Source organism: Pinus tabuliformis, chromosome Q (assembly GCF_031772625.1).
Source record: "Pinus tabuliformis cultivar Carrire ecotype Pingquan chromosome Q, CPIR1, whole genome shotgun sequence".
NCBI classification, from domain to species: domain Eukaryota; kingdom Viridiplantae; phylum Streptophyta; class Pinopsida; order Pinales; family Pinaceae; genus Pinus; species Pinus tabuliformis.
In genome coordinates, this window is record NC_142296.1 from 918,157,498 (window position 1) to 918,180,495 (window position 22,998).

General features: G+C 39.0%; 2 protein-coding genes across 2 annotated transcripts; both read right to left on the reverse strand.

The window, feature by feature from the left end:
- Window positions 1-4,742: 4,742 nt before the first annotated feature.
- Window positions 4,743-6,624, reverse strand: LOC149222454 (uncharacterized). The gene is made up of 2 exons (XM_089383113.1): window positions 6,331-6,624; window positions 4,743-6,146 (listed from the first exon to the last, which is right to left on the reverse strand). Exons 1-2 carry the CDS (start codon window positions 6,622-6,624, stop codon window positions 4,851-4,853), a joined length of 1,590 nt encoding a protein of 529 aa, XP_089239239.1. The 3' UTR covers window positions 4,743-4,850.
- Window positions 6,614-12,681, reverse strand: LOC149222455 (disease resistance protein Roq1-like). Its single transcript, XM_089387602.1, has 5 exons — window positions 12,583-12,681; window positions 10,651-10,841; window positions 7,095-8,196; window positions 6,837-7,001; window positions 6,614-6,744 (listed from the first exon to the last, which is right to left on the reverse strand). Exons 1-5 carry the CDS (start codon window positions 12,679-12,681, stop codon window positions 6,667-6,669), a joined length of 1,635 nt encoding a protein of 544 aa, XP_089243728.1. The 3' UTR covers window positions 6,614-6,666.
- Between the last annotated feature and the right edge of the window lie 10,317 nt (window positions 12,682-22,998).

A 22,998-nucleotide genomic window follows, 5' to 3' on the forward strand; every position in this document is an offset into this window, starting at 1 on the left:
TTAGATAGGAGTCAAAGAATTCCCTAAAATAGAGCCATTATCCTTGAGAGAGGATGTAGAGCACCATAGACTCCAATGTTTAAGATAAAATAGATATGACAATATGTGGGCGCTTTTCTTGATTCCCCTCTACTAGGAGTAAGAGTGGCAAGGGAGATCCATTAAGGATAGACAAAATTTAGGGGCAAAACTTTATCATTTGTCTATGTTTGAGTGGCAAGGAAGATCCATTAAGGACAAAGAAAAGTTTTGGGGCAAAACTTTTTCATTTGGCTATGTTTTCCAAAAATGATTCACCATTTCAAAATAAATATTCACCCATATTTCTACAAGATAAAATTATTTTAATAAAAAATTGCCAATTTTTTCTAGAAATTAGATAAAATTCTTACAAATTTTAAGATTTTTACAAAAGCATCATCAAACATTTATAGTTTACATTTTGAGAATTACTAAGAGTTGTTGAAATTTGTACACTTCAATGATACGTATGGATCCTTAAAATTTTCCTTAATTAAAAATGATGGATTAAAAGGTTGTCAAAACACAACAAACTACCCATTGAATACAAAAAAAAATAAAAAATCCAAGGCTTTCAAAATCTATTAAATAAACATTCAATTTGTACAGTGAGACTTTTAGAGACAACAAGCACATGATCATCACATACTTCTTCTGAGATTTGAGGGGATGAATGGTTTCCAATGCTATGAGGACCCATCTAAGATTTGCCTACCAAGGAAAAAAGACCTCCCCATTCTTGTGAGATGAGCATGGGGATGATAAGTTTGAGGTGAATGGTTGCCAGCAATGATATTGTTATAGATTGGGTTATACAAGTCAATCAATCTAAATTTATTAGCAGATAGTGCATCTTGTTCCTAAGGGATAAGAGTAGTAAAAATTTCATTATGGGCCCTTAGACTAGACCAACTTCTTTTGAACGCTTCCACCACTAAAGCACTCTAGCCAGTATGTCAAAAAATGCAAAGAGAAAACTACTAAGTAATCCATTTGAACTTGGTGCCTTTCCCTTGGCTAAATCTTCTAGAAGCCAAACTTCTTCCTCTGAAATTGGTTTCCATTAATCACATAAATCTTGGTTATCATTGTTTGAGATTGTGGAACAAGACATGGAATGTTGGAGCAAATATGATGAATTGCTACAGACCAGCTTCAATAGACGATTATAAAAGTAAGATGAAAGTTCAATTGCTATAGCTTCTCAAGATTCAAGAAGCAATCTGAAATGGGATTGTAATTTGTCAATTTTATCGAGATTCCAAATAAATGAAAATTTGTATAAAACTATGTAATTTGATTCCTTTCCTTAAACCATTCTACTCTGGATCTTTGTTTCTAGAACAGTTCTTCGTGTATATGTTGGTTTACAGGAGTTTCAGATCTCTTAGAGTCAGTGGGCATTCAGTTGGATCGTCTCCCTCCTTTCTGATATTCCTTGGATTCTCTTGGTCACCTTCTACCTACTAGACAAGAGTTGAACAAGATCATCAGGGAGGACATCTACAGGCAGTTCATCCAGGTCACCTGGGTCAATCCTCTAGGAGGGTTGCACCCAAAGATGGCCTTCTACGCTGAGCACTTCTTGGAGTTGAGAGACGGGCTCATTATTTGACCCCAATATATGTTTCACCACTGGATGCATGCTCTTCACATTCCTCTAGGCCAGTTCAGAGTAGGTTCTCATAGACTTCGGGTAGAGACAGACCACCAGATTGATAGGCCAGACAGAATCTGTCAGGTATGTCATTTACAGGAAGTAGAGACTGAGGTGCACTTCATTTTTGGATGCCCTATCTATTACGAGATCAGAGGAAGGTTCCATTGCTTGTTCAGAGACTCTCAGACCCTCATAGAGTTTTTTAGGTATCTCGATCAGAGATGTTTGGCCCTATATATGCAGGAGGCTCTTAGGTTCCGAGCGCATATTCTTCAGCCTCCCATCAGACCAGACCCCACACAGAGGATCATGACATTTTTCAGGGTACTACCTTTAGACAGGGGCACAAAGAGAACAATTGATACCGTTTCATATCCAGACTCTAGACCAGTGAGGATCCGTGGGACCTCACCCCACCACACGAGACCCCAGCAGCTAAATCGTCTCAGATCTGTCCCTAGGAGACGGACTAGGTCCTCCAGACCTCAGCAATGCACAAACTCCCCCAAACAATGAGTTAGTGGACAGTCCGTAGCTCACACTGACCCTTCATCAGGCCAACAAACATTGTGGAATTTTTTTCAGTGCTCTTCAGTCAATCTCGGATGTTAGGAGAGATGGATCTAATCCTCTTCATCAGGGCATTCCATACATTGTATCTTTTATGTTCCTGCATTGTACCTTTTATATTCATGCATTGTATTTTTTATAGGAGACTATTTGGTTCTCCCGCATTTTATGGACATCATTGTACTCAACAGTCCCTTTGACCTACTTTGTGGTCATTCGTTGGACATAAATATAATTATCTTATCTTATCTTATCTTATCGATGTCTTCAATCTTTTGACGAAGGGAGTTTTTGGTTAATCACAGAGAACTGTAAACCCATATTGGTTCATTTAGGGAGACCAGTTCAAGTTACAAATTTTGTTTTCCATGGAAATATTACGAAAAACCTGTTGATTAAAAGCATTTGGATCCTTTTTAAGCAGTTTAAGTTTTTGATGCAAAATAGACATTAATACCATGATAGGCAGTCCATCAACTTTGAAGAGACAAACAAAAGTCTAGACAATGGTACAGATTTTGTCAAAATGAAAGGTGTGTTAAAGGTAAATTTGTTTCTAGAAAGCCCATAAGCCAAGTCATTAATGATCCTAACGACACCCAATAAAGTGTAGGATTCAGCAGAGGAGCATGTGGAAAGAAGAAACATTTTTTATATCTTGAAATCATCCAATCTTTCCGCAATACGGTGCACCCATCTTTTGCTATTCCAAGTGAAACTACCATCCTAGGGAGTATTATTGATTATCTCGAGGGTAGATATGATTCTGATAGGGCAGATCTAGTCGTGTCTAGTTTTCCTATTCAAACTTATTTCTCTATCAAAGTTGGTGATGGTATCAAATCACGAGTAATGATCGATGGGAGCCCCGCTCTTCTACTTCTTTTCATGGCATCCTCATCCCTACACCATGAATCTATATCAAAGAGACCTTCCTCCCTAAGCCAGAGTGAGCAATACCTAAAGAGACGGATCTTTCCAGGAAGAGAAATCGAAGCAGCATACACATTTATTAACCATCACTGGAGATTCATGTTATATTCTAAAAGCACTACAGAGATCCAATGTTTATTGTTGGCTTGGTACTGCATGCTTATAGTTTTGGGATTCCAGGGATTGCCAATCCTTTATACGACGCAATGTAACTGTTTACAAGGGCCCATTGAAAACCTTCCCATCTGACGATCGCAAATTGCATCATTTTATCCCTATTCACTTGGTCTCTTGAAGAAGAATGATATTTGGTTTTTTCACTGAAATTTTGTGCTTCAATATTTCTGATTTTACTTGGGAAGTAGAACAATTGAAAATTTCAAAGAAGAATTTTCATGATAATTGCCTTGTGACTGGGACAAGAAAAACCCATCCATTGGTCTCATCTTCCCTGCCTCAATCATATGATAGGGTTCTCGATTTATTTTTTATACCGATATTCTGTGGAAGCCCCTCCCGTCACCCCAACAACAATTTGTTTTTAAGTAGCTATCTAAGGTGAAGGTTGAAGAACACTGGAGCTTGGGAAGTTGGAACTCATCTTCTTGGCTGACGATTCTCTCTATGTTACTTCTGCCTCTGGAACTAAGACTATAAGCAATTTCAGATTAAGTAGGTCTGGAAGAATCTCTACCTCATAAATGTCAACCATCTCATTCTAAATTTTTGTGCCGGCATTGGGGATTGAGGGAGAGCTATGATCAGAGGGGTTAGACATTTATTACTGCAGAATGACAGGAATGTTTCCTAAATCTGTAGCTTTCCACGTCTTATTTTCCTTCTCCAAGAATTCACGTATAACCCTCATTCCAGTAATTTAATTGCTATTATTGGTCGTTGTCCCATTTGACATATTCGCATTGGATGGGAGAGGGATCTATTTGTCTTCAGGCTAATGAGGGTCCACTCAAAGTGGTGGAACAGGAAAGGCTTTTATTGGAACCAAAGCTATGTTTAAGCTCAGAGTATTAATATGTTTACCCCGATGGAACAGAAATCTTGGGGTTGGACTCCACCTTTAAGATACAACATTGAGGCTTGGAAGATGTGGTTTGTTGAATAAACTTGGACACTTGAACTTGATCGCCAGAAACTACTGCCACCATGAAAGATTAACGAAAGGGGTTGGGAACACCTTCCGAAACTGTCTCTATGGGAAGGAAACTTGAGGCTGAAAGCACTTCGAGATATATACTGACAAACTACTAATCGTTATTGGAAAAATGGTTTTGTGAGAAATATGAATTCATAGAATATCGTTTCTATGCCAGACTGTCTACCCCTCATGATCCTTGCCTATCGACTGAAACCGTAACCTGTCTTATTTTATTCCCCTCTTAAAATTGTTCAAAGACCAATGTGAGAGTAGGAAAAGAAACATGGTTTTCCATGGTTTTCCATTGTTCTCACTACTAATGCATTTCAAATCAAATACAAGAAGAATATATATATATATATATATATATAGTTTATATGTATACCCACCTTCTCAGCCTCATAAAACAGCCATATATGCAGCCTATCATGAGCACTTTGGGCAGGAAGGACTGTCCTGGTTAAAATATCCTCGTTACATTTCGAAACTGCTGCTCTTCTTCTTTGCTTTTCATATGATGAGGCGTGCCTTCAATCGTCGGCGCAGCTGCTCCGCTACTCTACCTCGCTGCAGCTTTGGACATCCATAGGCATGAAGCCTCTCCAACGACATGCAACGCTCAACACCTGGCAGTGTTTTTAACTTAAAGCAGTCATAAACATATGGCACTCGAAGATTTGTGAGTTCAGCCAACCCCTTTATGTTCTTCAGCTTCAGACATCCAGATGCATCTAGCACCTCCAAAGATAACAATGTCTCAACATTTGGGAGCCGCTCCACGTTTCTACACCGGCTCATGTCCAGCATTTGAAGTGTTGCAAGACCACATTGTCCATTTAATTTCCTCAATTTTGAGCAACCAGTCAATTCCAGTTTTATGAGTGAACTCGGCAATGTTCCAACCTTCACTAAATCATTACAGCTACGGATGATGAGATGTTGAAGGTTGGGACAAACATCCTTAGGAAATGATACCTGTGATATTTCTGTTCTGTGCAGTTCTAAGTGTTGGAGCCGCAGAAGCATGCATTTGTCAACGGGAGGGTCCAAATTTCTCCGTTTTCTTCGCCCTCTTGATTCTGTCAATGTTTCACTTTCGTCTCCAACCATTTTGAATGGCAGTTCTCGCAAGGAACAATCCTTCACTGTCAACTTTGTCAAGTATGCCAACAATCCAATCGAATCCGGCAAACCTTTCAATTCTTTGCAATTGGTCAAGGTCAATTCCTTTAAGTTGATCAGGTCACTCAGCGATGGTGGCAGAGTTTTCAGCAAACGGCTTCCAAATCTCAGAACTTCCAGATCGGTTAGCTCTTCCAGGGCACTTGGCAGTTGTATTAAGTTTGTACCATCCAAATATAATTTTTCCAGAAACCTCTGGCGTGGCACTTGCGGAGGCAATACCTCGATTTTCTCACAATAAGAAAGATCTATGTATGTAAGACCGCGGATATTTCCAAGTGTTCTCCTAGAGATGGTTAAATTAGAGCAAAACTTCAAATCAAGATATTTAAGTCCGATTAAATCTCCAAAGGAATTTGGAAGCCTCTCCAAATTTTCTGAGTGTGACAGATCAATGTGGTTGAGGTTCCTTAAATACCCGAAGCAATCTGGCAGCGACTTTAATTTTGTGCAGTTTGTTAACAGGAGGCGTTTCAACGACCGCAGTTGACAAAATTCATTTGGTGAAGTTTTGAGATTAGCCTGCTCCAGGACAATCAGTTCGAGGTGCTCAAGCCGACCTATGGACTCTGGTAACTTTGAAAGGGGAGAATTTACCCTTAGCTCTCGCAACTGTAAGGGTGCCTGCAAAATGTGCAAAGGTTTCGATTATAAGAAAGATTACAATTCTCTTCTACAAAACCCTTCCAACTAGTTGCAGACTCACTTATTCTCTTCTACAAAACCCTTCAAATTCATTGCAGACCCCGTGGTACGAAATCAATATCAAATAGACACACAAACCTTAATTCAACAAAATTATATTTACCTGAGGTTTGTCTTCCCACAATGTTCTCAAAAGACTCCCGGACAATTGTAAAACCCTTAAAGTCTCCATTGGAATCCAGGAAGGCACAGAATAATAGGGACATTTTGACCAGCGAAGCCAGATGAGATTTGGTGAGTACACCCTCCTCATAATGCCCTGCAACAGACCACCTTCAGTATCAAGAAGTTGCAACTTCGTCATACCAATACCATGATAACATGTATTTTGCAGTCTATTCCGAATCTTCATCGCGAAGTTGAGAAACAACTCATGAAGTCCATTGCAAAGATTCATTCTGCAGTTCCCAAAGAGTTCATGTAGCCATCTTTTGCCCCATTACAATTCTAAGATATCCTCATCACTATCAGTGTTTTCAGCACTGAGCATCCTGACTCTGCGCATTTCCGTTACTTCCTGTTCAGTTTTGAAAAGACAACGAGGAATCAGGAAATTGATACAGATTTCTATCTAACAATCTATAAGGTTTGAATGATGGGTGCCCTTACATATGATCGCTGCAACAGATCATCACTGTTCTCTGTCCTACGCCGAAGGAAACGCAGCAATCCCGAATGAATCCATCTTTTACCCCATGACAATTCCAAGATATCCTCATCACTATCAGTGTTTTCAGCAGTGAGCATCCTAATTCCGCGCACTTCCGTTATTTCCTGTTCAGTTTTGAAAAAACAATGAGGAATCAGAAAATAGACACAGATTTCTATTGAACAATCTATAAAGGTTTGAATGATGCGTGCCCTTACATATGATTGCTGCAACAGATCATCAATGTTCTCTGTTCGACGCCAAAGGAAACGCGGCAATCCTGAAGCCTCCACCACAATTTCTCTGCCCATGTCTCTAAAGTGATCATGCATTTTTATGTTATCTTCGCTGTCCACCTCCACAATACATTTGTTTTGTAAATTTTTAAACACCAGCAAACCGTTCCAGCCTGATCCATTCCATATTCTTATTGCCATTTCCTTGTTTTCTCCTATGAAAAAGCAGGCAATGTCTAAGAATACCTGTTTTTCGTCTCTATCAAGCACATCATAACTAATCCTGAGCCTCTTTTGAATCTCATGGGGAAGTATTTGTCTAATTCTATCCAATTGATCTTTCCAATAAGAAGGGTCATGTTTTCCATAAAGGTGTGCCCCAAATACCTTCAGAGATAAAGGCAATCCATCGCAAGCTTCCAAGAACTTATTTACAAAATATTCAAATCCTGGAAGTGGATAGGGTCTGCCGAAGGCATGTGAACAGAAGAGCTCTCGGGAATGCGGTGTATTAAGGCCAGACAGCTTATAAATTGATGAATCTTGGACTCCTCCACATCTGAGAACATCTCTATCCCTGGACGTAATTAATATTAAGCTATCTGAGCGGAGAACATTTTGAACAGGCAAAAACGCATTCACCTGATTCACATTATCTACATCATCTAAAATTATCAAGGCATTAGAATATGAAAGCTGATGCTTAATCATCTCAATGCCTTCACTAACACTCTCTATATGAAAATCACATTGAGTCAACCCCTTCAGAAGTTTGCTCTGCAAGGAATGTAGTGAGTTTTCGCTTGCCTTTTCTCTTATATCAAATAAAAAATATGATCTACTGTAATTTGAACGCTTCCTGTTAAAGAGTTCTGTAGCCAAGGTTGTCTTCCCTACTCCACCTGACCCCACGATCCCCACGACCTGAGGTTTTCCACTCAGCTCTTGCTGCAATAAGCCTGTTCTCTCAAAATCCTTGACCTTTTCATCCAAACCAGTTGGATATTTTGCAACACACAGGGCTGTTGTCTTAACCTTTTTGAGCACACGTTCAACAATCTTATCTACCAGCTCCCCCTCGTCACTGTTTGCTCACAAGAAAACACACAAATATAGTTGTGAGAAACAAAAGTTCAAGCACCAAGCACTGTATCCATAAACATTATATATAAAGGCAATAAATGCAACATGTTGGGATGTATATTACTGAATCTGCAATGATTATGATTCAATGATGTATATTCTAAAATAGTAAGTATAAAACTCTTGAATAAACATCAAATTTAATATTAAGTACAATATACATCAAAATATGGGTAGTTGAATCTGAAATATTTAAGTTTAATATTAAATACAATATACATCAAAATATGTGTAGTTGAATCTGAAATATTTAAGATCAATTGTATCTGAAATGCTTTGAATCCAAAACGCATATCTGAACATATATTATATTTAATACTACATTACTTGGCACATAATACATATTTATACAACATAAATTATGCACGCAAGGAGCAATGCAGCCATAAATGCAATATATGCTTCAGATCCAACAACATATATGTCATGATCCCAAACATAGTATTGTTGGATCTGAATCATATATTCAATATTGCTTCATACGATAATATATATGTTGGGAAATTGTTAAAAAGTGATGTTGGAATTAATAAAAAAGAACCCACTCGTCAGCTCTACGAAAGAGAGTTTGAACCAGGAGAGTCTGGCTCTGCAGAACGCTCTACATTGTCCATGTACATCACACATTATATAGCAATCATAGATTTAGGGAAGTTAAAACCATAACCTAAGAAATAGAAATTAATTCTTATCCTGAAGTCTCGTGAACCAACTCACTATTCTAAGATATTCTCTATTATCTCTAACACTCCCCCTTAATGGAGAAGGGGTTCATAAATATGCCTAACATCTCCCTAAACATTTCAAACTTAATCCTGCCAAGAGGCTTAGTGAAAATGTCTGCAACATTATCACATGTATTACAATATACCAAATGGATTCCTTTTGATTACACTTTCTCCCTGACAAAGTGGAATTGTGTATCAATGTGTTTAGTGTTCTTATGAAACACTAGATTATTAGCAAGTTTGATTGAACTTTGATTGTCACATCTGATTGTTGTTGCATCTTTCTGTTCTTCGCCAACATCCTGGAGAAGTCTCCGCAACCAAATTGCCTCACACGTTGCTGCACACATGGCTTGATACTCTGCTTCCACTGAAGACAAGGAAACTGTGTTCTGTTTCTTGCTGCTCCATGTAATCACCCTGGATCCAATGCTGAATGCATAGCCTGTTATGGATCTGCGGTCGTCTACATTTCCAGCCTAGTCTGAATCTGTAAATCCTGTCAATCTAACATCAGAGGAATCAGTATAAATAATACATAGTCTATAGTACCTTGTAAATACCTCAAAACACATTTCGCTGCATTCCAATGACTCTCAAGTGGCTTGGACATGTATTGACTTAGCACACTGACTGCATAAGCCAAATCTGGTCTAGTAGTAGTCAGGTAGATTAAGCTCCCAACCAGTTGTCTATAAAGTGTCACATCTGCCTCTTTAGAGCCATCCTCACTCTGCAGTTTGATGTTCTGCTGTAGTGGTACTGTTGCAGGCTTACACTGATCCATCCTGAATCTTTCCAGTAGACCTTTGACATACTTACCCTAGGATAGAAATGTTTGTCTTGAAACTCTCCAGATCTCAAGACCCAAACAGTATCTTAATTCAACGAGCTCTTTCATTTTGAACACCTGTGACATTTGTTGCTTGATTTCTTTGATTAGAGCAATAGCATCACCTATAATAATTAAATCATCTACATACAAAGAAATCAACACTATGCGCCCCTTTTCATCTTTCATGGTATACAAATTAGGATCGTTTTTACTTCTGTTGTAGCCAAGTTGTAGAAAAAATGAATCAATATTTTCATACCAGGACCTGGGTGCTTGCTTTAGTCCATAAAGAGCTTTCTTTAATCTACAAACTAAATGTTCTTTCCCTTTCTGGACAAACCCCTCAGGTTGCTCTAAATAAACCTCCTCTTTCAATTCTCCATTTAAAAATGCAGACTTTACATCTAGTTGGTGAATCATCCAATGTTTCTTAGTAGCTAAAGCAATCAACATTCTGATGGTATTTAGTTTAGCTACAGGGGAAAAGGTTTCTTCATAGTCAATGCCTTCTTTTTGTGAATATCCCTTTGCTACCAATCTAGCTTTTAATTTATCTATGGTTCCATCTGCATTAATCTTGGGTTTATACAACCATTTACAACCTATGGTTTGTTTCCCTTTAGGAAGTTCAACCAGCTCCCAAGTGTTGTTCCTGATTATAGATTCATATTCCTGTTCCATAGTTGTTTTCTATTCACTGCATTCATTTGCTTCCTTATAACTAGAAGGTTCAACAACATTCATCATACTAGTTATAAAAGCATTTTCCCTATATCTTGCAAGCAATTGAGCTTTCCTACCTGATCTCCTGAGTGGTGGGGTAGCTTCAAACCTTGTCTGATCATCATTTTCTAGACTTGGCTTGATAGCTACATCATCTTCTTTTCCTTCTTGCTTCTGCTGCTGCTGCTGTTGTTGCTGTATCTGCTGCTGCTCATTTTTTGCCTTTGTCTGCTGATCCTGATTGTTACCTTTTTCTTCGCTTTCTTCCACCAAGAACGGAATATCCCATTCCTCATTGTGCTTATCAGATTCTTCATGATCCCACTCATGGAATATGACATCTCTACTAACAAAAATCTTGTGAGTAGAAGGATTAAATAATCTATAAGCTTTATATTGTGAACAATACCCTATAAAGGTACATCTGATGGCTTTTGAATCTAGTTTTCTTCTGTCTTCCTTTGGAATATGGGCAAATGCTTTAGACCCAAACACTCTTAAATGTTTTACTGCAGGCTTAAATCCATATAATGCTTCATAAGGAGTTTTAAACTCAAGACTCTTTGTAGGACTCCTATTTTTCAAATAAACTGCAGTATTCAATGCTTCAGCCCAAAAACCATTCGAAAGATCCTTACCTTTCAACATGCTCCTAGCACATTCCACCAATGTTCTATTCTTTCTTTCCGTTACTCCATTCTGCTGAGGAGTATGGGGTACTGTGAATTGTTGTAATATCCCATGGTCTTTACAATACTTGATAAGCTCATCCTTCCTGTATTCTCCCCCTTGATCGGAGCGGAGAATTTTTATATGCTTCCCTATTTGCTTTTCAATCATGTTTCTGAACTGCTTAAAGTATTCAAATGTGTGACTTTTCTTACTCAAAAAATATACCCAAGAAAACTTTGTGCAGTCATCAATAAACAGTAAAAAATACAGTGCACCTCCTAATGACTTTGTTTGCATGGGTCCACAAAGATCTGTGTGCACTAATTCAAGTATGTCTCTCTGTTTCTTCTCTACTCAAATAGGGAATTCTTCTCTATGCATCTTTCCTAATGTACAGGCATCACAATCATTATGCACTTGTTTTAACATAGGAAGATCTCTTACCATTTCCTTTTTTCTAAAGTAACAGCAAATCATTGTAGTTGATATGACCAAATCTCTGATGCCACAACTCTTCTGTAGTCAAACTCGTTGTTGTCAAAGCTCGAACTAGTGTTGGTCTTACATCCAATTTGTACAGACCTCCTATTCGAATTCCTGTAGCAATAGTCTTCATGCCATCTAACAGATCTTTAATATAACAATTAGATTTAAAAAATTCAACTTTAAGATCTTGATCTATAATCATGGATACAGAAATCAAGTTCTTTGTTACACCGGGCACATACATGACATTATGAATTTGTCTTACAGTACCATTAGGTAAAATGACAGAAATTTTCCCACACCCTTTGATCTGATGACTTCTATCATCACCTAGGTAAATTTGTGCTCCGTCATTGATTTCTTTAAAATCTTCGAACCATTGCTTGTTCCCCGTCATATGTGTTGATGCTCTCGAATCTACATACCAGATGTCTGCATCAACATTCTCATCAAAGTCTGCCATGAACAATCTGAAGTTCTACTCATGATTATCATTTGCGAGATGACCTGCATGTCGTTTCTGCTTCTGCTGTTGTTCATGATATTTCTTCTTCCTGCACTCCTTAGCTATATGACCAAGTTTTCCGCAATAAAAACATTTAATTACAAAGTTGTTTCTATTCGGATGCATACCTTGAGTCTGATTTGGTCTTTTCTGTGAGTTTCCTCCGTTTTGCTGTTGCGGATTTCCTTTTCCTTTGAAGAAGTTCTTCTTTGCCATCAACGCAAGATCTGCACTCTGGGGCTTCAGAGTCAATCTTCTTTCTTCTTCTTGCATTAATATTCCTATCAGTTCTTCAAACTTTGGGATTTTCTCTCTTGCATTTATCCCAGTGATAAACATTTGGTAGTCATCGGTCACACCATTCATGGTAATTGTTACAAGATCTGTATCTGCAATTGTATCACCAATGTCTGCCAATTTGTTCTTCAGATCTTTGATCCTCGCTATGAAGGCAGCAACTGTTTCATTCTCCTCCATCTTCAAGGATAAGATCTTGCTCTTCAAGAACAAAAGGCGATTTGTATTCCTGATCTCATACAAATCCTTCAAAATTCCCCAGATTTCGCTTGCTGATTTACATTCTCTGATGTGTGGTATGATGAAGTGTTTCACTAACATCTTCAGCAACGTCCTAGCTTTACCTTCTCGCTTCTCCCAATCTGGGATAGATGCGATCCAACAGCTGGCTTCTGCTCATCCCCATTTGCAATCGTCCAAGCACTCTGCACTTCTAGAAGGGTCTGCATCTTGAATTTCCATTTTGCATAATTGGAGCCATCGAGCTTGTTATGCTCATTCAAGTATGCTTCATTCATTTGATTATTCATCTTGGCGATTAAAAAATTGATAGGTAAAACAAAAATATATGTTAGATTTAACCCAGATCTGTGTCAAAGACAGAAATCGCTGATCTCTGCGAGTCCGATTTCTGGTATTGTCAACAACCTCTAGCACTGGCTGATCCCTTGCAGTGTGCATGCCCTCTCCACGTATAGGGTTGTCGCAGCCTTCTCTCGGCAGACCTCGGCCTCCACGCAGCCTTCTCTCGGCAGCCACCGCCAAGACGCAGCCTTCTCTTGGCCTCCACGTAGCCCCTTTTTTGTTTGCACAGTCGGCGTGATTTAGCACCACGGATTAGCGAAGGTCTTCGCGACTATCCAGGATTATCCAGCAACGGTCGTCCAAAATGAAACGAACGGGAATGTCACAGTGGGATCAGTGCGATTAGCCCTCCAAACCACGCGACAATTTCGCCTCAGTCGCGCCTTTCAAATCTTTCACTTAGCGTACAGGTTCCTTCGTCCTACAACTTTGATACCATGTTAAAAAGTGATGTTGGAATTAATAAAAAAGAACCCACTGGTCAGCTCTACGAAAGAGAGTCTGAACCAGGAAAGTCTAGCTCTGCAGAACGCTCTACATTGTCCATGTACATCACACATTATATAGCAATCATAGATTTAGGAAAGTTAGAACCATAACCTAAGAAATATAAATTAATTCCTATCCTGAGGTCTTGTGAACCAACTCACTATTCTAAGATATTCTCCATTATCTCTAACAGAAACATATGTTTCTAGATTTAAAACATATATATTGTTGGATTTATTCATATATTATATTTATTGTCACTGCTTTATAGTGACATATATGATCGGTGTTGGGTATTAGTTCTCTGGTACATGGAAATAAAATTGCTCGTACAATTTTTTCCCCTGTCTCCAATGTTAACTTTGGAGTTTTGGGTTCCCTATGTAGCGGACACGGACGTTTTGGCGCCACCACACTAGGGCTGCAGAACCCAAGGCAAGACATCAGCGTACTGTTTAATAAATAATGGCTGGGAAATGGAGATAACACCTAGGTCGATGAATGTCGTAAACCAACTACTTCTGGTCACTATTGCAGCTCGCAAAAACCATCTAGCGATGTTAATTAGCTACATCCAATGGCCATTACTGTTCACAAAAACTATCTAACAAACACCATTAATTACCTGATTGGCCCATCAATATTAAACAGTAAAAAATTGCAAAGGGTGCCTGCATTCCGCTTTTTTCTCCCTTCTTGTCAAAATAAGTAATTTTGAAGAATCATGGGAATTGTTATTGTGATATGCGTGCGGAGTTCAATAGCGAGTTTCGAGGACTCCATTGCTTTAGTAGTATAGTGGGAATCCGTCTCAAAAGTCTCGATAGATGCTCTACAACGACTTGTTCGGCAAGCCAGTCGAGCCTCTTGGCGTTGATAAGGGAGAGCTTTCTTTTCCTTCTAAAGGGGACAGACTCCAGGCTCTTTTGCTTCAATATGCCGGCTGCAAAATTGATCAGCATCTTCACATTTTCTTTGCTCGGATCGTCAATATCGCCCATGCATTTCTCTGGGAATCCGCTACCTTGTAAATACCCAAAGCACGATCTTGTTCAGCAAAGAAGATATGGGTATAAATTAAAAAAGGCATCTTGAAATTTGTTGTTAGGATAATTAAGTTACAATCTACTTCAGTTTTGATTTCATGTTCTTTTCATAAAACCTCTAAAGCAACATGAGACATGTACAGTCGAGCTGGAGAAATGTAGGATCAAACTTATCCAAAAATCCCTCCTGAATTTCACCTCTGTGCATTATGGCCACTTCGCTAAAAATGATCCACTTGTACAAACATATTTCTATGTGTAAATTGAAGAAGCAAAAGATAATTTCTTTGAGCATATTAAAGAAACATAGTGTCGTTGCCTTGAAACAGAAAATTTTTCAAATACAATGAGATTTGTTCAGAACTCAAGGTCAATATGCAAAGATTCAGGTGCTTAAAAAGAGTCTCAGTGCATTTCATTAAATGATACAAATACTCACCAAAATATCCTCTTCTAGAGTACTAGTTTATTAATAGGCCATTCAAATTTAAACTACTCCTTAGTAAATCAAGGAAGATCCAGGTGCCAGACGATCCCTTGAGATAATTTTTCATGTATTTTACTTTTCTTTTGGTAGGAAAAAAAAATCATTACCCTTCACTTGAGGTAAAATAAGTGGAGCTCTTATGTGATGGGTAAAGTGGTATTCTAAGGAAAACCCTCAAATGTGATTTGTGATCATGAATAATACAAGAAGTTGGCTTGAAATTGGAGGTCCATTTATTTTACCTCAAGTGAAGGGCAATGACTTATTTTTTATGTATTTTACTTTTCTTTTGGTAGGAAAAATAAATCACTACCTTCACTTGAGGTAAAATAAGTGCATTCTTCTGTGTAAAATGGTATTCCAAGGAAAAACCTCAAATGTGATCTTCATCATGAACAGTACAAGAAGTTGGCTATGACAATGTTTTCCTCAGCACAAGGATTGCGTAATCAATCTCTTGAAGAAACCATCGAGTTATTCTATTCAAATATCCCCCTATCATGTAAACCAACTTGACTTATGCATCTGGCACTTTGTCTTGTGACACACACAGTGTTACGATGATTTCACCTCACTCCCAAATATATATGCCAGGTAATGCACTCGTTGCCTCCTTTGTATAACAACATAATGGCTATGGCTTGGGCCCGCTAGTCGTAACCTCGATCTATAGGTTTTTATTTTTTGTTTTTCCCAAGGCACTTGATCTCACTCGACTATGCCCAAGTCAACCCTTGAGAGGTATGTGCGTTCCCATTCCCCAACCAATGCCCAAGATGTGGCGCAATTCCCACTATGGGACTAGTTCGGGTATATTCAAACCGACTCCACACTACAACTAATCGCAAGCTCGGACTCCCTCAACCCCGACTAGTTTAGGTCCCAAATGCACAATTTGGTTCAGTCAATTCAGTTGTTTGTCTTTTTCAACCCTTTCATGCTTGTCGCACGTCCACCTTATGTTGGACTGAATGTCCAATCGAGGAAAATTTGGGAGTTCGGTGATGCCTTGCTCTTTTCGATATCCTCCAAACTTCTGTATTCAAGCTTCTGTGATCCATAATGAATTAAGCAAAGTCTTTCGGTAGAAATCACATAAGAGAAATTTTTGGCCGATGTGTTTCAAACCAACAAGTGTGGTTCATCATCAGGACCAGATGAAGAGGCAGACCATGGCAAAGGCTTAAATAGAGAGCAATGTAGAGACATAATTTCAAGTAACAGCTATATTTGAGCAATAATATTTAAATTATGATATTAATTTATTAATATATTAAAAACAAATATTATTAAGTAATGGCTATATTAAACGGCTAGTTTTTGAATATAGTCGTTACCTATTAATATTTTTAATAAATTAATAAACTAATATCATTATTTAAACATTATTTTTCAAAAACTAGCCGTTTAATATAGTCGTTACTTAATAATATTTGTTTTTAATATATTAATAAATTAATATCATAATTTAAATATTATTGCTCAAATATAACTGTTACTTGAAATTATGTCTCTACATTGCTCTCTATTTAAGCCTTTGTCATGGTCTGCCTCTTCATCTGGTCCTGATGATGAGCCACACTTGTTGGTTCGAAACGCGTCGGCCAAAAATTTCTCTTTTGTGATTTCTACCGAAAGACTTTGCTTAATCCTCCAAACTTGTCGAGGGCTGAATAGTTGGAAGGCTTTGTGACAAATAATTTTCCCACTCTGGCTATGGACAGACTTTGTTGTAATCTTAAGTTCGGTCCTAATCTGCACCTAAACCCATTATATTCATTCCATGAAATGAACTGAGGTATTGTGTGAGCATCTATTGAATTTTCAGCAACTGGTTAAGGAACTGACACTTCGATAAACACAAAGTCAACCACAAAGTCAACCGCAGTTTATGATCAAAAGAACATCGTAAGGATCCTCCTAGCTTACTAACTAGCGAACAATTCCTTGCTTTGTCCATTCTGTTGCACTTGGGAGGTCTTCTTCTCTCAAGAAATTCACACACACACACACACACACAGAGGGCTTGTTGCCTAAGCTCTCTCAACCTTCTTGTTCCCTTTGGTCCTCTACTCCAATTTTCAAACTTTGACTCAAAATTAATAGGAAGGTCTCTAGACCACCACACTTTTTCTACTTGACAGAGCATTAGCTATATCAATAACAGATAGGTAAATTCACATACATGATTTGGCCCTACATAGAAACTATACACACATATACATGGTGGAAATTCAAACTAAATTCCATTCCCAAGCGAGGAATATTTATAATAGTTATTACAGACTCTTTGTTCGAACGCTACAAGCTCCAAATCTACCTTCTAGATTATTGTCCCTAAATTAGCTTTTCTTCACACATATCTCTTTTGATTAGCCAGAATATTTCCTAACAGAACCCAAGTTGTTTGGACATCTATCCCAGCAACCAGAAAACTGCCTAACACCTCAACTGGAGACTTATGGTTATTACACAGACTCACTTGGGCAAAATACTAGCTCATATAAAATATCCTAACAGCTTAATAGTCTAGATTTTTTCTAGAATGGGGGACACATGGACGTACATTAAAACCCTACTATTTCTAATTTATACAATTCACACTCTGAGAGAAAATTCTTTTTCCTTTGTGAATTTTAGGACCCCCCCTTGGGGCTTAGACAAAGTGGGTTTCCTAGGGTTGGAAAATTTAATGACCTCCTACTCATATGCTCTAATTGCAGCATCCTCCAGGATCCCAAAATTTGTATTGTTGCTGATCATGGACTTGCTCTAGTTGTTTTGCTGCCACCTTCCATGTCCCAAGGTCCCATACCTTGTTTTGTTGTTGCTTTCTTGTTGCGTTGATGAAATCTTCCATAGCCAACCACATTTCTTTTTTTGTTGCCTTCCTTCTTTTGTGGTTGCAAATTATCACAACCCACCTCTTGGTCATCATTATTCCATAATGCACCCAATCTGTTACTGATTTCTGCTCTTCTATATATTGCTCAAAATTTTGGTGAATCACGACTTCAACTTTATAATTCAAGGGACCTTGGAAAAGCATTTTTTCCAGATATTCTTCTTGCAAACATTTCACTGTAACTATGCATTCTTGATTCGGTGCTTCCTCACTACCATCTCCCTGAATTATCCCTTCTTCTTTGACAAGCTTTATGCTTGCTTAAAGGAAGAGTTGCACATCTTCTTTTAGAATTCTGCATGCTTTGCTAATTGCATCACTTTTAACCCAATTCAGGATACTTTCAAATTGTTGTTCCATTCCTTCTTGGGTGTATCTTGGCCACAATGCCACATACATGTTTCCTCATCAAATCTGAAATTGCATGGCTACCAATCTTCTCCTTTCTTCTCATCTTCCTTTGACAACGCTTGTTGTCCCTTTACTGCAAACTCAACTATACTCTCAACAACCTTTTTATCATGCAATTTATCAAAATATCTGGATGCTTTGAGCACCTCAGCCTCTTCTAGTTTCTTCACTGCATTCTTCATGTAGTCTTCCTCAATCTTGGAACTATCCAACCAGTCCTCTAGGAATTATAAGTCCTTTTCATATTGTGGCATCAAAATATCCTAATGTTGTCCTTTCTCCTCATTATGGATGTCTCCACAAATCCTCTTTTTATCTCTGCTTCTTTTTATAACAACCTTAAAGAGTTGTCGCTCATTCTGTACATGGCTATCTTCATAAGCCAACTTCAATTTGGTTGCAAGCATGGTTTCTTTTATTTTATGGCAAGACTCCTTTTGATCGTAACAAGTCTTCTCCATCACTTGTTACCTGGTACCTCACCCACTTCTCCTCAACCTGGGCTATTGGTGATCCTTTGGTTCCTTCCTCTGGAACCTCTTGAGCACCCCTTGCTCTTCTCTAGCTTCTGCACTCTGCTCACCTCTTAATAACTCCACTTGCTCCCTTCTCTTAGAGGACTTCCAACCTCAACTGGAACACTTCTCTACTTTTGCAACCTCTCTACAACAAGGGTTCTTACCCCAACCTTAAGAACACTATTGGTTCTTTGTTACAACCATCCTTGCTATAGTCAATACCATCATTATTGTTGTTATCTCTGCACTTGCTATCTTCTTGCCAAATTTAAAATAAAATTTAAAGACTAGTTTACCTACCAGGTTTCTCCCTTACTGAGAATTCAATATTTCTTGCACTCCTTGCTTCAATTTGCTTGGACTATCTTCAAATCTACGTCTTGACTAAAATCTCTTTAGTTTGTTCCATCCTCTATATTTTGTCTCGAGAATTCTTCTTTAATCTCTACGGTTCTTTGCCTCTGCCCTGAATTTCTCCTTCAAGAATAATTAGTTTTCTCTGTCGATGGACTTGTTACCGCTCAAACTAGTAGGGGTCCTAGGAGGGGTTCTTATAGAGCAACTACTAGGTCAAGTGGAAACAATGAAGCAATAGCCCAATGTCACCTCAGCTAAAGCTCCCTGCACTTTACGAACTTTCACCAATGGGAGGAGTCCCAATATTAGAAGAATCACTAGGAAAGATAGATCAATGATAGGACATAAAGTGATTCCAAATCCTATTCATAAGAGATCCTTAGATGAAAAGCTTGCTTTAGAAGCAAGATGTATGGCTCTCTAAGAAGGGCTAAGAGGATACTTGGGTCTATGGTTGAGAGGTATGTCTTGATAAGAGGTGCCCTAAACCAAAGAATCCAAGAAGAATAGGGTTTCTAAGCAATTCTTATGGAATTTAAATGTCAAGGTTGTGGGACCACAAAGAAGCACTAGCAGACCCAAACAAGGTCAAGGGTGCAGAGTAAGACTTCAAGTAGATGGACTAGACCAAGTAAGGGGGGAGAAAATGATCAAAAGATAAGATTTGACTTGAAATTTGGATGTAATGATCCTTGATGAAACCACTGACCAAAGTGCACCCAGGGAAGAATGGTCTCCGAGCTAGGGCTTGAGATATCTCAAGATTCAACCGTCAGAATAGCCTCAAATTTGGAGGACCTCAAGAGGACTCACCAGCGTAGCTCTAGACCAATTTTCAACGATTGTTGACGGCTACAATAGAATTCGTGTGATGGCCTAGATGGCCTTATGGGTTAGGGCTTAGAAAAGAAGGAGGTGAGAATGATTTTCGTTTAGTGATCACCAAGGACTAGACCAGTGCTCAGCTTATTGGGAGAATGGAGTCTAATAAAATCAATGTTTAGAGATGCCTATTCCCAACCAAGGAGTTCCCCAGCAACTTCGTATGGCCTTAGCAGCAACTAAGTTACTTAGGGAAATTTATACTTCTTTATGTTGCAGATTGATGACTTATCAAGGCAAATCATCAATGATCATGTATGCCTAGGACAATAATTCACCATACTTCACAATAATCATATGAAAATTCCCTCACAAAGACAAGATTAGCAACTTTGCATTAGCATTAGGGCAACTACACCAGCTTTATGAATGAAAATATATCATAGATCATTACATGAGACAAAGTATACGATAAAACATGAAAGGAGTACTCACAATTATAGCAAAATTATTCCAATCATCAAAGTGCAAGAAAATCGAAGCTCCAACACAAGAATTAAGCTCTTCCAAAACATTGAAATACATTAAGAAACCAATTCTTCCATCAATAAGGCTAGCGAAATTCCCAAAAGAAACAAATGATCCAAATCCAAGTGATGATCAAATGAAATGATCATCACCTCAATATATATCCTCCCTAAGGGGTTCGATTTGCCTAATAAGGCCTGATAAGGCCCCTACTAATAAAATAATGTGCAAAGATAACATCCCGTGGTGACAAGCCCACCAAGATAGCTCCATAATACAACAAAAAGCCTCCCAAGAGGGCAAAATAATAGATACATTAGGTCGAAAAGCCATTGAAGAGGCCTAATGGAGTCCAATGTGTGCCAAGATGAATAAATGAGCTCCAACCCTATTGATCAAGGGGTTGGCCCTTTGATATCCAAGCAAACAACCTGTGGCGTCCCCAAGTGGCTATGGGGGTACAAAACATCCTCATGGGTCTCCAAATGGATCAAACAAGCATGCATCCCATCTGTAAGGGCTAGAAGAATGGTGCAAGCCCTCCCATTGTCTCCAGCAGTGAGACGCATCCTCATCTAGACCCTAGATCAGCTGCCAAGTGTGTGGTGCAAGAGTGGAGTTAGTTGAGCAAGGTGGTCCAAGCACATCATCATCATCCAAAAGGTAGAACACAAGCAAGCAATAGGTGGAACCAAAGGATCCCATAAAGTGACAATCTGCTCTCTCCTATGGTGGAGACTCGTGGCTCTCAACGCTCACCCTAAAATGCCAATATGACCCTCTAGAGGGCTTGGACCCCGTATAGGGAGACCAAACACAAGATGAAGACCCATCTGCAATCCTGTATAAGATCCAATGCATCCCCTCACCTTCTAGTACAATAGATCATTAGTGCAATTGAGTAAATAAGACTACAAATCATGGAACCAAGTGGACACTTCATAATGGCATGCCCTTCCATAGTGGGTTTTAGAACGTACAAGTGTCTCCAAGTTCAATAAGGTTAACCAAGGACCCTATTAGGTGGTTTGAGCCTCCATGGGGGTGACATGTCCTTGGTACATCCATCAAATGGCAGGGGGCATGTGATATAATGGTGGAACAGAATGAGACATCAGAGGAAGGCTCCATGCCACATGCCACATTGCAAGGGTAGCCATAATAAGAGAATCCCACACTTGGATGTATGAATGTAGGAGGGAGCAATTGTGGTACATGAGTTACCCCGGCCTTTGTTTTTCCACCCTTCTTCATATGCCTTTTTCTTTTTATTTCTTTTTCCTTTGTAACTGCTTGGGGGTCCAAGGGATGAGAGCATGATGTGTAGGATACATCAGTGAATACCCCTTAAGGTGGGGCAGTTCATCGCCCACCAAGGGTTGGGACAATCATGGGTTCCTAAATGATGTAAGGGGCCAATGTGAGGGGCCCTAGGAACCAGGGTGATGGCCATGATGAAAGGGGTAGAGCTCATGTTTGGCTTTTGCCCACGTGCTAAATTTGTATGTCTTGGCCATCTTTTGCATTTTATGGTACATTTCCTGTTGAGAGTGGCCAAATTATGCTTTTTCTTTTCTTTTAGCTGCATCAACCTCCGCGACATCATTTCAGGCCTGAACCAAAGTGTGGACAAAGGGAAGGGGAGGCTAACTCCTTGTGGATCCAATGGACAAATGTGGACCCGAATGGGAAATGTGGAAAATGGGTTATAACGAGCGGAAGGGGGGTGATGTATATGGTGTCGAGAAGAGGGATGACACAACCAAAATCAAGGTTTCCCATGTAATGCCACCCCTAAAGCTAATAGCCAATAAAGGAGATCCCACGAGATTAGGATACAAAGCTAACCACCAAATTGGACAAAGGAGACAAGAATATAAGCCAGGCCCATTCTTTCCACCAAATCCCCCCACCAATCCATGCCCAAAAGTGTCCATGATAAGTAAACAAAAATACCCAACTACAAAATGAAAAGTCATACCTTCAGGGTTGGAAGGCCCACTTTCAAACATATGATCATAACAGATGGGAGAGGGAGCATATGGCTAGCTCAGGTGGCAAAGATAGTGGCACATCAAGCTATATGGTGGCCGCAAAGGGCTACTGGATACCGACTGAGGACCATCGGGAGAAAAAAATTCTACTATAGATACCACCCACAGATGGTGGGTAACAGGACTCTTTATTATCCTGGCCACCAATTATCCTTGGTTCTCGGCCCATTCCTAATCTTCTCCTCCATGAGAAATCTTTCCCAATTTCCTCTCTCACTGGATCTTGGTTCTTAGTTCTAGGTTTCTTCTTCAAGAAAAATTCCTTCGTCCCCCTTGCTGACTGGAATCTTTGATT